Here is a 12,853-nt window from a genome sequence, read left to right on the forward strand (position 1 = left end):
CTGTTATAGGGAACCCAAAATCTTTCCTGGTCTTCTGTCTGAATATTTTCTAAGGCACTTTTTACATTGTAACATCTATTGTTTTAATTGAAGAGTATTGGTAAATGGATGCACGGTGGTGGGTTTAATGTTTGTATACCCATTTCAGATTTCTTTTTGAATACCTCAGTGTATTCACTTAATATTTGAGCCTTTTGGCAAACTTCAGGCATTGGAGAGGGGCTGTGTTTTTCCAAATGACAATGTATATCATATAAAAATGTCTTGAATGTATTTTATTTCACTGAGCATCCTTTTATTGTTTTTCTATTGTACCACAAGGAAATAAAGGAAGATACATCATTCATGTTCTGAACTGCATTGCCGTAACACCACATCCTGTGATAGAGAGTTGTTAATGCTTGTCTTTTTCTTCTCCTCTTTGAAGAACATTAAAAGAACTATAAGAACATTATAAACAATATATAATTGATATAAATAGAATAAAATTTTCTATTTGGTGGCTGCTTCCAGGTCTGACACTGGTGATGGGCGCCGACCTACCATTCGCCGGGAAGAACACGAAGTGCAAGACTACTGCAATGATGATCATTATCTGGGAGAGCAGGAGTATTACAGTGGAGAAGAATATTATGAAGATGACAGTATGTTGTCAGGAAACAGGTGAGGATATTTATAAAATAAAATATCTGTTAAATAAAATAGCGTGCACAAATATTTAGGTATTTTAGGTACATAGATGTAAAGGCTTCACTAAGCATGTTCCCACTGCAAATTCTCTAATGAAATTTATACTCGACAACTGCTGAAATGGGAAATGATGAGGAGGAATGGAGAGAATTCCAAAGATGGAATGTTTTCCTTCTACTGACTATATTCAGTAGCATCTCAAAAATAATCTCCAATTCTGGCCATTTTAAAAAAATTTCAAGTCCAGCCCAGAAGTAGAGGAATTTGTTGCCATTTTATCTTAGATCCATAAGTGGATATGCTCAAGTGCCAGACATATTTGATTCTCTTTCTCCTGCTATATGGGCTACATTCACCAGCTGAATTCTGGCAAGATTGGCACCCTAATCTCCATCCCATTGATTTGCATAAAAGCTAAATTTTACAGAATTTTCAGGTCACTATATATTTTTTTTGTATGATAGTTAGCATCAAGTAACACCCTTTCAAGATCTGATTTTAAACATGACAATATCCAGAATGTAAGAGGCTTAAATCCATTCTGATCTTTTGTGCTCTGCACCTTACCCAAGGTTCTGAAGAGAACATAGCAGGAGTAGAAGAGAGTATTTGTTTTATTTTTTCAAGCAGTGTGTGACTGAGATCTTACATTTTTCCTGTACTGATAAGAATAAATTAATTGAAAATACAATATGATTAAAAATTTAACCTGAGAATTGACCATGTAATGTACTAGTACAGAAGTATATGCCCTCTCTCAAAATTCTACAGAAACTGGATTTTAAATCTGAGTTGTGCAATTACAGAATGCAATGTTTAATTCCCTTGCTGGAGAAAAAGTAGACTTGAAAATCCTTAAGAAGGAAACTAATTTTGTAACTATTTACAAAAATTCACTGAAAGAATATTTTCGTTATTGTTTTTGAATGCAGGCATAGATATGATTACCACTGTAGATATCACTGCCATGACTCAGATTTTGAGAGACCAAAAGGTTATCATCACCCACATGGTTTTTTTGAGGAAGATGATTCACAGATCTGTTATGATACAAAAAGATCTCCTAGGAGACGGCTGCTACCTCCAACACCACCACGTAAGTACATTAAGGACAATTGGTTTGAAAATCTGAAATAATTCAAATGCATTCAGACAGATTCCACTTTAAAAACGATTTTTTTATAAAACTTGGATATTAAGCATCTTATTTCAGATTGACATTGGTACTTTATTCTGCTGTTTCAGGAACAATGCTTAAAATTCTGTGTTTCTTCTGAAGGAGATGTTTCAATTTATAGATGGAATTAGCATTGTCAACAGATGTTTTTTTCTGATTCTTTAATTTTCATTTCTTCTCTTCCTTATATTTAACCCTTGGTTTTTCCTTATCTCAAGAAAAATATTGCATCATATGCATTTCTACAAGATGTCATGCTTCTTATCTTGCTATTCTGTCTTTGTATGTTCCAGGCCACACTGCAGAGATTAGCAGTGCTAATCCTCTGGTGAAACTAGGCACAGACTCAAAATTCTTGGGTTTGGTCTTTGACCTCTGAGTGCAAAAGCAACCTCTTTTTAAGGTTTTTTCTTGTCTCAGAGATTCTCAAGTGTATTGAGATAATTTTATATCTGAGGTACAGTCTCAGACTGTTTAAAGCTACAGAAAGCTGTGGTAAAAGGCAGCAGGAGAATATATTTTTATATAATAAAGGTATCATTCTCCAGCAATACTGCCAGTACTGGATCTACACTTTAGGCACTCATCTCCTTATAAGACTGGCAATGCTCTCTGCTTTTTGGCTTTCTGCCCTTAGGGGGGCACAGGGGCAGAATGAGTCTTGCACCACAGAGAGTAAATTACTCAGCTGAACACCAGTGAAGGGTACTGTCTGTCTTTCAGTAGCAGAAGGGAAACACATCAGATGAAGGAGAGACTTGAAAGGAGACCCCTATATGTCTTTGTAAAAGTTTCTCTGATAACAGAGGAATTTTAAGCCAAAGAAATAGATAGATGCTTTGTATATTCATTCCACAGATTGCAGGAGGAAAACTTTATATAAAAATTGTCCAAGGGTCTGCCCATGAAAATGTTTTGAGTGGAGGGTTAAAGGTTTCCTCTAACTGCAGTCTTGGAGATAAAGTTTTAATGACAATGTTTGGAAGTCATTTCTTTAGAGGAAGTTATGCTTTTTATCACATCTACAGGAAACTAGATTAAGGTACTAGATAAAATTATTTGATATCCTAGGATAAGAGGACATAGTTCTGATCAAAGTTGCATAAGGGTAATTTAGGAAGTCCTTGACTTTCACCAATGTAATGTCATAAGAGCAATCAGTGTCAGACCTCCTGTCATAACCATTTATTTTATATTCAGGAAAAGAGTTGAGAGATTTTAGCAGAATCTCAAATTTCTTATTTGTAACTAGTGTATGGGCTGTTTGGCCTGGGGAGGAAGCCTTGATTGTCTCACATGAATAAAAAAAAAAAGAAAAAAAAAAGACATGCAGCACTGCACTAAACAGTTCCTGCTAGCATCTGAATCAGTCCAAGTGAACTCATCCAGTGCCTTGGCTGAGTACTGCAGTAAATTGAGCTCTGTGTCAAGCTTTCTCAATGTTTCTACACCAAACTCATCACCACAGTATTTGAGCAGCTTCCAGAAGTGTACTGAGAAATAACTGAGATTTTATTTCAGCCTCTTCTCTGCAGAGAAGCATGTCCTTATTTTGGATGAAGGGACTTTTTGGGTTGCTTATACATTTTGGTATTGGGACATTTAGCATATTAGGATCAGGAGCTAAGGCTTACACTGGATTTGCCATAGAGACAAAGGAGACAGACAAAGTTTGCTTTAGTTGGACAGAATGACCTCGTGGAGGTGCCTGTTTTAGTTCAGTGGCTCTTTGTTAGTATCCAGCATGAAGTGTCTGATGATAACTGTGGGGTGCCATAACTCCATGGCACTTAACTTGGTACAGCCAGCTTCTCTCCAGTGTCCCACTCCAGTGCTTGCAGCTGTGAGGGTGGATCTGGGTTTCAGCTGTAGGAAAGCATCCAGGCTTTCTGAGCATTGAAGCTGGCAAAGGGGAACGATACCCACATGCTTCCCATCATTCTGCAGCCTTCCAACAAGATCAACTGAAACATCTCTACATCAGCCAAACATCTTGATTCAGTTCAAATTTCCACTTTTTCTTTTCTATCATGAAAGTGCACATAACAGTAGAGACCATTAATGATTGTGGTCCTAAGCACAGAATAAACATTAGGAATTGACAACCTGGGTTGACTTGGATATGGTTTTACACATTGCATATTGCTTCCAAGGAACTGGAGATTTTATGTTTCCTATGGGAAATCTGGTTTATTAGAATCAAGAGCTTGAAGCCATGGGGAGGAAAGAAGAAAGTCACAGCAGGTTATGGCAAAACTCTGCAGATGAGAGTCTGAGCCAGTCAGCTGCATCAGACAAGCTTGTTTTCTGAAACAGCTGCTTCCAGTTCTGTCCAGTTCTGTTAGGTTGCTTCTATGATTTCTGCCTTGGACTGCTTTTGCTTATGTGATTAATCTTTCTTTTATTTTATAACCCACCACTTCCTTCCATTAGCACAACTTTTTCTTACTGGAGGATCTATTTTTATTTGTATCATAGTTCACTCACCCTGAAATTCTGGAAATAATAGACTTTGAAGAAAAATACTTTGTTTTTCTAACGATTTTTGGTTTTCCTGTAGCACATAGACGATCTTCCTTTAACTTTGAATGCCTCCGCCGACAAAGTAGCCAAGACGACATCCCACTCTCTCCTAATTTCCACCATCGCACAGCTTTGCCACTTCACTTAATGCAACAGCAGGTAAACTCAAACTCTTCTTTAATCAACAGTGAATTACATCTTTCCAGCCTCTACATTGTACTCCTTTCACTGTTGTTTGAAGCAGTACTGGGGTATTTGTTGCTAGAGCCAAGGCTTCTCAAACATCGACCTTGTACAAAACACAGAATGATTTGCCTGCCCCTTGGACTGAGTGTTCACAAAGAGTCACCATGCCCTAAATTTTGACCAGGACTGCATAATGCAGTAGCTGTCTATTAATGTTTGCCTATCTCAACTGCATTTGTGACAATTTGCAAGTACAAGTCAGACACCTTCTGAGGCTCAGTGCCCAGCTTGGAAAATGCTGACAGCTTCCTATTCTGTCCTGGACAGAAGGAATGTTTCTATATTTTGTTTTCTTTAATGTATTGTATAATCAAAAAGATTTTGTGATATGAGTAAAATGGAAAAAAATACCATTTTGTTGATTCAATTTACCAATTTCAGACCTGTTCCTCTATTACATATCAGAAAATGTTAACTTTGCATAGCTGCTGCCTGAGAAATTGTTTTGAGCTAACTGATGAAGTGAGAAATGAGTATGACTGAGCATTTGAAATCACTAACTTCTAAAATGTTCCCTTTGCCAGGTGATGGCTGTGGCAGGTCTGGACTCCAGCAAAGCTCATAAACACTCACCAAGCCGTTCAACGCGTTCCTGGGCCACCCCACCTGCCACCCCTCCCTACAGGGAGCGCTCCCCCTATTACACCCCTCTGATCCAGGTGGACAGGGCTGACTCCACAGAGCACATGAACGGCAGCCTGCCTTCCCTGCACAGGAGCTCCTGGTACACGGATGACCCCGACATTTCCTACAGGACGTTCACCCCAGCCAGCCTGACCGTCCCCAACGACCTGCGGCACAAACACAGCGACAAGCAGCGCAGCGCGGACAGCCTGGTGGAGGCGGTGAGTGCTGCACGGCTCTGCACGGGTTTGGGGGTAACTCTTCAAAGCACAGAATTAAGTCTGATGCCTCAGATTTTAGCTTGTGTATTTTTTAGATTCTGTGCTGCTTTAGTGTGTACTTCTGAGCTTCATATTAGGAGATAGTCAGCTCTCTTCAAAGAGTAGAGAGACAAAAAAATTCCTTCTCTAGCTGGGGACCAAGGACAACCAGCCCATATCTCAAGCCCAAGAGCATAAACAGCATGGACTGAAGAGAGAAAAACAAGAAGGATGGGACTTCATAAGCTAAATCTATAATTGGATAATTAACTCCAATATGCTAAAACTTATAAAAGTGAGAGACCTTATGACTGGTCGTCCATTTTGTGACCATTTTTGGTTCATCTTGGGTGTAGCCCTGGCTGAGCTCTGGTGTTGCCCAAGGTGGATCCATTGCAGTCTTCTGATAAATACCTACTTTATTCTTTAGCTCTGTCTAGTCTCTGTTCTAGGTCAGCCTTCACAAGGCATCAAGTTTGCATCAGCTCTCTGAAAATGGATTTTTAGTTTTATAGCCACAAACTATTTAGGTAAAGAGGGGAATTCATTCATTCATTTACTTTTAGGTAAAGAGGGGAATTCATTCATAACTGTTGTGTAGTAAAGGATTTATACTGAATCCAGATCCTCACATTAGTAAGAGATTAATCAGAGAACTAAAGATACTTTTACAATTTTGAAATGTAAGTTTTCAGACGGGCATCAGTACTGAAGTATCCTTCCACAATGGCAATAAGGAAGAGAGGATGAATATGCCTGTTCTCTCTGTTTTTTCTATAGAAATAACCCCCATTTTTGCAGTAATCTGAATAAAAGATCAAAAACTCCACAAATCAGTGTATTAAATGCAGAGAGGAGAATAACAACTGCAAGGAATGATTTGTAGATGTATTAAAGAATGCTAAGAATTCAGTTTTATATTAAAAAAGATTTTAAGATAGTGTGTACAGCATTTCTTAATCACAGTTAATGTTGTAGCTTCCATCCATCACTTCCTTTCCATTGCTATGAGCTATACAACACATTTTGTTATGCTTTTGCAAATGGGAATTCAACATCTTTTTTCCATGTACTCTAAAGTACCAAGAACATATAAAATTCTGCATTTCAGACAATTGTTCTAACTGCACCATCTGAGATGTATTAAGTGTTGTCTTCAATGTATCAGCCTGATGATTGATGTTCAGCAAAGACTACAGCCAGATCTGTAAGGAGAAGTGCCAGATGTACAGCAGTACTCACATTATTGCACATCATGGTGTTCTTTGGAGGCTTTTCATTGTTCATTTAATTGTTTTTTACCTGTGCAGTTTGGCTGTGGGTTGCTCCACTGATTCAGCATGGGGTTTCAAGTGCTTTCATCAACGAGCAATGCTATGATCTGTCTGTTGCTCTGTAATTCCACTGAAATTCTCACTCTCTCCCCTCCCTCTGCCAGGTACTTATATCTGAAGGCCTAGGAAGGTATGCAAAGGACCCTAAATTTGTTTCGGCTACAAAACACGAGATTGCTGATGCATGTGACATGACTATTGACGAGATGGAGAGTGCAGCAAGTAACCTTCTCAATGGGAATATCAGCAATGGGACCAATGGGGATATGTTTCCAATTTTAAGCAGACAAGATTATGAACTCCAAGATTTTGGTCCTGGCTACAGTGACGAAGAGCCGGAAACGGGACGATATGAAGAAGACTTAGCTGATGAAATGATATGCATTACAAGCTTATAGTATTTAGCAAGGAAAATGTTCTAATAACAGAAAAAGTGCCTCATAGTTTCAAGATGCTAGGCACTAGCTGGAGTGAATAACCAATCCAAGTTTTGTATGAGTGAAGTCGCACCTCAAGGAAGCCATAACTAATAAATTTATTATCTCCAGGTTGCCGAAATGTGAACAGAGCTGCAGTAGGTCAAGTCTCCTCCCACGGAATCTTCAGTTCCTCTGTAGGAATGAGGTTCTTTTGAAACCAAGCAGATTGTGACAATCAGTTTTTTGAGGGCTAGAGCAGGATTCTGAGGTGTAATATCTTGCCTGTCTTTCAACCTTGTGCTGCTGTCCTTCCTAGCAGAGCAGGATTTTGTCAGTGACAATGTCTCTATAGGTCTGGCACAGGATTGTGTGGGAAACAGCAACATGAGATGAGTGATGACAACCAATAATGTCATTACCTCAGTGCTCAAAGCATATCAGCTACCCATTGCATATCCATTCTACCATTGTTTTCAAACTTGCCTCCTGATTTCTTTTCTTAATGCTCTTCTAAAATATGATTTGTCATGCTCTACCTGTTAGAGATTGTTGGAAAAAGAAGTTATATAAAGAATAATCCGTCATATGTAACATCCGTTTACATAGGAAAATATCATTCAGATGGTCTGTTTTATGACTATCATGTTAAGGGCAAAATATACTGGAATAATTGCATTCTTACTAATGCACTTGCAACCAGGTTATAGTAGAACTAGATAAGATAGTTTGCTAAAAATTATATAGTAGAAAATATTGTAAATTAATTGTAATATACAATGATTTGTATTTGTAAAGAGATGTTCTATATTTTGTAATTATTGTACCGTAATTGAACTGCAGCAATATTTATGGACCCTAATTATTGTAACTCTCCACAGAATTCTAGATAGAAGTATTTTTACTTGGAATATATAGATCTATAGCATAAATATTTAAATAGAGCCACCTCTCAGTGTAAATCTCTTTTTGGGATAAAGTGTCAAGTGTGAACTTGGCAACAGATCAGATTTTTTAAAAATAATTGAGTCAAAGAATCTCTCTGCGAAAGGGATGCACCATTGACCACTCAGTCTTATACTTGGAAAGGTTAAAAATGCAAAGTAATTTCCCTTTTTTTGACTGAAAAGTAAGCTCTAATTTTATTTTTGTAATGGCCCCATGCAAAAACCCCAAAAACCTTGGCAAGTTTATGCCAGGGTGTTCCTGCTCATGAGACAATTAGTTTTCACAAAGTGTAATTCCTACATACCCTAAATTGACACAGAAAATATCTGAGGCAGAAAATACTTCACAGGTAAATGAAAATGCTTTACTTCATTACTACTTTCTCTGCTTGGAAAGAGAAGAAATTTGATAGTATGATTCTACGCAGAACCAAAAACCTTGATATAAAAAAGATATTATTTTATTGCCTCTACCTTTCTGTTGTTCTATGTGTACTATTTCAAAGATTTATTTTTATGCAATCAAGAGAGGGCTTCGATATTGTTCACAATGCAGTAAAACCCTGAAATGTCTTTGAGGCTGAAATGACCTTGGAGGATAATTAAAACACCCTGAAAGTTACTGTCTATTTTGTTAGCACTGGATAACAATGACTTGTTCTAACAAGTTATCTTATCAGGTTTTACCTGTAGTTCCTATGCTAGATAGCAATCCATTTCACATTTTTACAAATGTGATGTTTAAAACATGTCAATAAACATTTTGTACATAATGACAGTTTCCTATGAATAGCTTACAGACTTCCTCTGAAATCGTTCTTATTTCAAATGCCAGGATAAGAACTTAAAGGTTTGTAAATTATTTCTTGACCTACATCATTTTGTATTAAAACAAATGCAAAATGTTCTTCAAAATAAAACTGTGTAATAATTTTATTATACCTGGGAGTTCTTTTACTAATATTTTTTCACCAAGAAGTTCCAAAGGTTAAATTCAATTTGCAATGTTATAAGAATGGGAGGGAATGTGTGGAATAGGATATCAGTCTGCAGTGTCACATCATAGAAGTCTTTTATGAATGGTTGCTGTTAACCACAAAGAAATAAAACAGAGTATTCATGTGCAAAAGGGATTACTACTTCTCCAGAGACAGACCTATGGAAATGATTAGGGAAATTTGACTAAAATACCCTGAAACATCTAAATAAATCTTCCATGCTGTCTTGGGAAGCTCCTGGGGAGGTTACCCAGCAGTACTCACTTTGTTACACTTTCCCAGCTCACAGAAACAAAATCTGGGAGGCCAAAATGGAACTATCCCTGTGGAGTAACAATGAGTAGATTTCAAAGTTCTACCTACTGTGTTCTACAGTAGAACCTACTGTTCTACTGAGTAGATTTCAAAGTTCTACCTACCAAAATACAATTCTGAGATTGAAAACAATCTCAGAATTGTATTTTGTCCAGCATGGACATTTGATAGCATGTCAGGTTCAGCAGATTGAGCAGAGTGACAAGATTTTTAATTAGTGATTTCTCCAAAGAGACAGAAAACAATATGCTGACCTCACTGCATTTTCCTGCTCTTTGTCCTCAGCCTTTAACAGTGTGATGAGAGGCTTTTTAAGGAAGATATGAAATTTTATGAGAGAACTGTTTGCAAAAATAAACAATGAAGGAAATTTAGTTGCAGACCATATTCTATATAGTTTTTGGCATAGGGGAGAACATTTGTATAAGATTCAAAGAACACTTGTTTGGTTTTACTACCGAAATATGTGGTAACAATTAATCAATATATGCATAATTACGTGGTAACTGGCATACTTAGAATACTACCAATCATAGTAATTAGTACAAAAAATCTAGAAGTTCTCTCAACAATTAAAACATCATTTATGAGACTCCAAATTTGTTTACATATGTATTTAATGAGAGAAAATACTAGTAAAGAATTAAACACTGGTAAGTATTCTACAGTGAAGTAAATTCACTGAAAAAATGAATCTATAACATATATTCATATTTGAAACAGTGTCTCTTTTTGGAGTTTGGCTGACAGAAGAATTGAGACTAAAAATTCTAATAATGTAATAAGATATGCTTGTGTTCTCCCTCTTCATTTTAACTATAATATAGAAATATTTAATTACTTGTATTATTATTTGATTATATATTATATATATGTTATATTATTTATGCTTTTAGTATTAATCAAAATCCATTTTTATGCTTATTTATAGAGAATGCATATTCCAAGCCCACTTTTCCAGGGTTCCTACAACTGCCTAATTTGGTTGCAGAGTAATTGACAGCAGGCACTTGGCAAGGATTTTAAGGTTGTGGTGTACAAAAGCTTACATAAATTGAATACAATGCAATTTTACAAAAACTGCTATATTGTGCTGCTTTTAAAAGCACCTCTCATATTGAAACAACTTGAGTTGAAATGTGTGTAGAAAAGAAATTATTTTGGTCACTTTTCTTTCTCAATCTCATTGTCCCCAGCCAGAGACCTCCAACTGCCTGGAGCATCTGCAGCAAGCCATTTCCAAGGAGATGCTGGTGTTCTCTTGCAGTACCATTGCTGGCCCAAGCCATACTGGCAGGTCTAGTAATTCTTGAATTAAACAGCTTTTACAGTTAACTGGTTTTGAACCCATAATATATTATCTGCATATTTATAGAATTTATATCTGGGTAGAATTGGGAATACTCACTCTGTATTATTTTGTTAAATAGGTAAAACTGTGGAATTACAACCTGTGTTCTGCAGTCCAGTAAGGTGTAAAAGATGGTTAATTGTAGCTGTGAGACTGCCAGTGCTCCACAGGATATGTTAGAATAACCTAGACCTGTTCTAAGGACCCTTTAGCAGACTTGACTCTGCTGGAAGTCAAAACAATTTTTAATGGGAATTCAATATCAGCAACCAGGTACAACACAGGACAAATTAATGGTAAATTGATGCTACTTAAAGATTCCTCCAGGGCAACAAACCCTTCAGCATGCATCACAGGAATCTCATGAGGGAGCCTCAGTGTTCTACAGCAGTGAGGCTGGAATTAGTAAAGCAACTGCAGCTCAAGGCAATGAAGATGTTCAAGTGTTTAGAGGGGGAGGAATCTGCAAGATGTCTGTGGATGGTTAGAACTGCAAGAAAAAATGATGTTTCAGAAGAAATGCCTGATTATCTGATTTCTCAGTGCAGCAATGTCTCCTGAGCATAAGACACGTGGATACCTAACCTTGCTATTTACTTCTCTTTTGGAGCTTGGCATAACAGCAGAGAGGTCTGTGCATGTTCAGTGGTGAGTTATGTAAGCCAGTGGCTAGTTAATCCTTTGCAGTTGCATAATAACAATTCCCATCTTGCATGCCTGGAGTGGAAAGCCACACTGTAAATCTGCAAATGCAGGAACTTCAGTGTTTCATCTTGCCAAACTGCCTCCCTTCTCAACTGCACAGGACTGTGGTAAGTTTCACCAGTATATATAACTTAAAATATCCTTATTGTATTCCAAATGACACTAGAACTTACTGAACACCCTTAAAGAAAAATCTCACAAGCATAAGTGCTGAGAAAGAATTATTTGCCATTAGGAGGTACACAATACACAGTCCATGCTTTTCTCAAACAGTTGCACCAGAGGAATTGTCTCCTTAACTCAGCTAATCAATCACCTATGACGTGAAATATTCTTGTTCTTCCCCTCATTTCAAAGGACTGCATCACATACATAGAAAGGGTTTACCTGTCTCCCTTCGGAGCAGAGTTCACTGCTGTAATCTTCCATCTTCAGTGGTTTTGTTTGTGTTTATGCAGATACTCTAAGGAATGAAGTCCTTTCCTACAGCAGAGCTTCCAGTCAGTGCCTTACAGAAAGCAGCACCAGGTACAAGTGTCTGCCTTAAACATCTGCAGTTGTCTCTCTAGCCAACGTCTGAGTCAGCAAGGTTTTCTACAGTCTGTCAAAATTGTGCAAAATTCCAATTTTTTGCTGAAAAGATGTTTATTCTCTTTGCCACAAGTCTTGATCAATCTTAGGCTACAGAAGATTTTTACTTTATGATTTTACATCTGCTTAGTCAGAAGTTACCTTTGAATATTTAATAAATACAAAATAATCAATGGAATAAATTTCCTTCACTGAGTTCAGCTTCTTTAGTTTTTTTTTTTTTAATCAATACCTTAGTTTGACACCAAAAACAGCCATGAAAGCTGTTTCTTAACCTGTATCTTAACTTACACAGCTGAAGATTAAAAAAGCATAGATTTAAGTCCTAACTAGAATATAGCATTGGTTCACTGAATAAGATATTTGCCATCTAATTTAAAAAAGACCTCTTCCCATATCATCAATATTTGACCTTATACAATTATTTAGAGTAACATTTCATTTTAAATGTAGTTTGGTTGTAATTTTTCTAAATAAAATTTGAGTGTTAGCAAGGCACCATTCAGAATATTTACTGATAAATATCTTTTGCAAACAATCATCTGAGCAAAGACCAATCACTTTAAGGATGTTATAGAAAGTGCAGATCTCTTACTGCTAGAGTGGTAAAACTACATCAGCTTAAATTGTGAGCAGAATTCTACTAAGCACTTTGTGAAAAAAAAAGGCAAAACAA

The 12,853-nt window shown here is 37.0% G+C and overlaps 1 protein-coding gene and 1 long non-coding RNA gene across 14 annotated transcripts in view; one reads left to right on the top strand and one right to left on the bottom strand.

Moving 5' to 3' along the window:
- Nucleotides 1-9,158, top strand: part of CACNA1D (calcium voltage-gated channel subunit alpha1 D) — a 167,441-nt gene extending 158,283 nt beyond the window's left edge. For all 13 annotated transcript variants that reach the window (XM_064432547.1, XM_064432540.1, XM_064432549.1 and 10 more), the window contains 5 exons: nt 514-663; nt 1,623-1,786; nt 4,428-4,549; nt 5,161-5,481; nt 6,959-9,158. In XM_064432547.1, coding sequence (XP_064288617.1) covers nt 514-663; nt 1,623-1,786; nt 4,428-4,549; nt 5,161-5,481; nt 6,959-7,252 — 1,051 coding nt within the window. In that variant the 3' untranslated portion in view covers nt 7,253-9,158. The remainder of the gene's footprint in view (nt 1-513; nt 664-1,622; nt 1,787-4,427; nt 4,550-5,160; nt 5,482-6,958) is intronic.
- LOC135307949 (uncharacterized) lies at nt 9,133-9,639 on the bottom strand. The gene is made up of 2 exons (XR_010368514.1): nt 9,409-9,639; nt 9,133-9,303 (listed from the first exon to the last, which is right to left on the bottom strand). It is a non-coding gene; the product is annotated as an uncharacterized LOC135307949 (long non-coding RNA).
- Nucleotides 9,640-12,853: the final 3,214 nt, after the last annotated feature.

This window comes from Passer domesticus, chromosome 9 (assembly GCF_036417665.1).
Source record: "Passer domesticus isolate bPasDom1 chromosome 9, bPasDom1.hap1, whole genome shotgun sequence".
Classification (NCBI taxonomy): Eukaryota; Metazoa; Chordata; class Aves; order Passeriformes; family Passeridae; genus Passer; species Passer domesticus.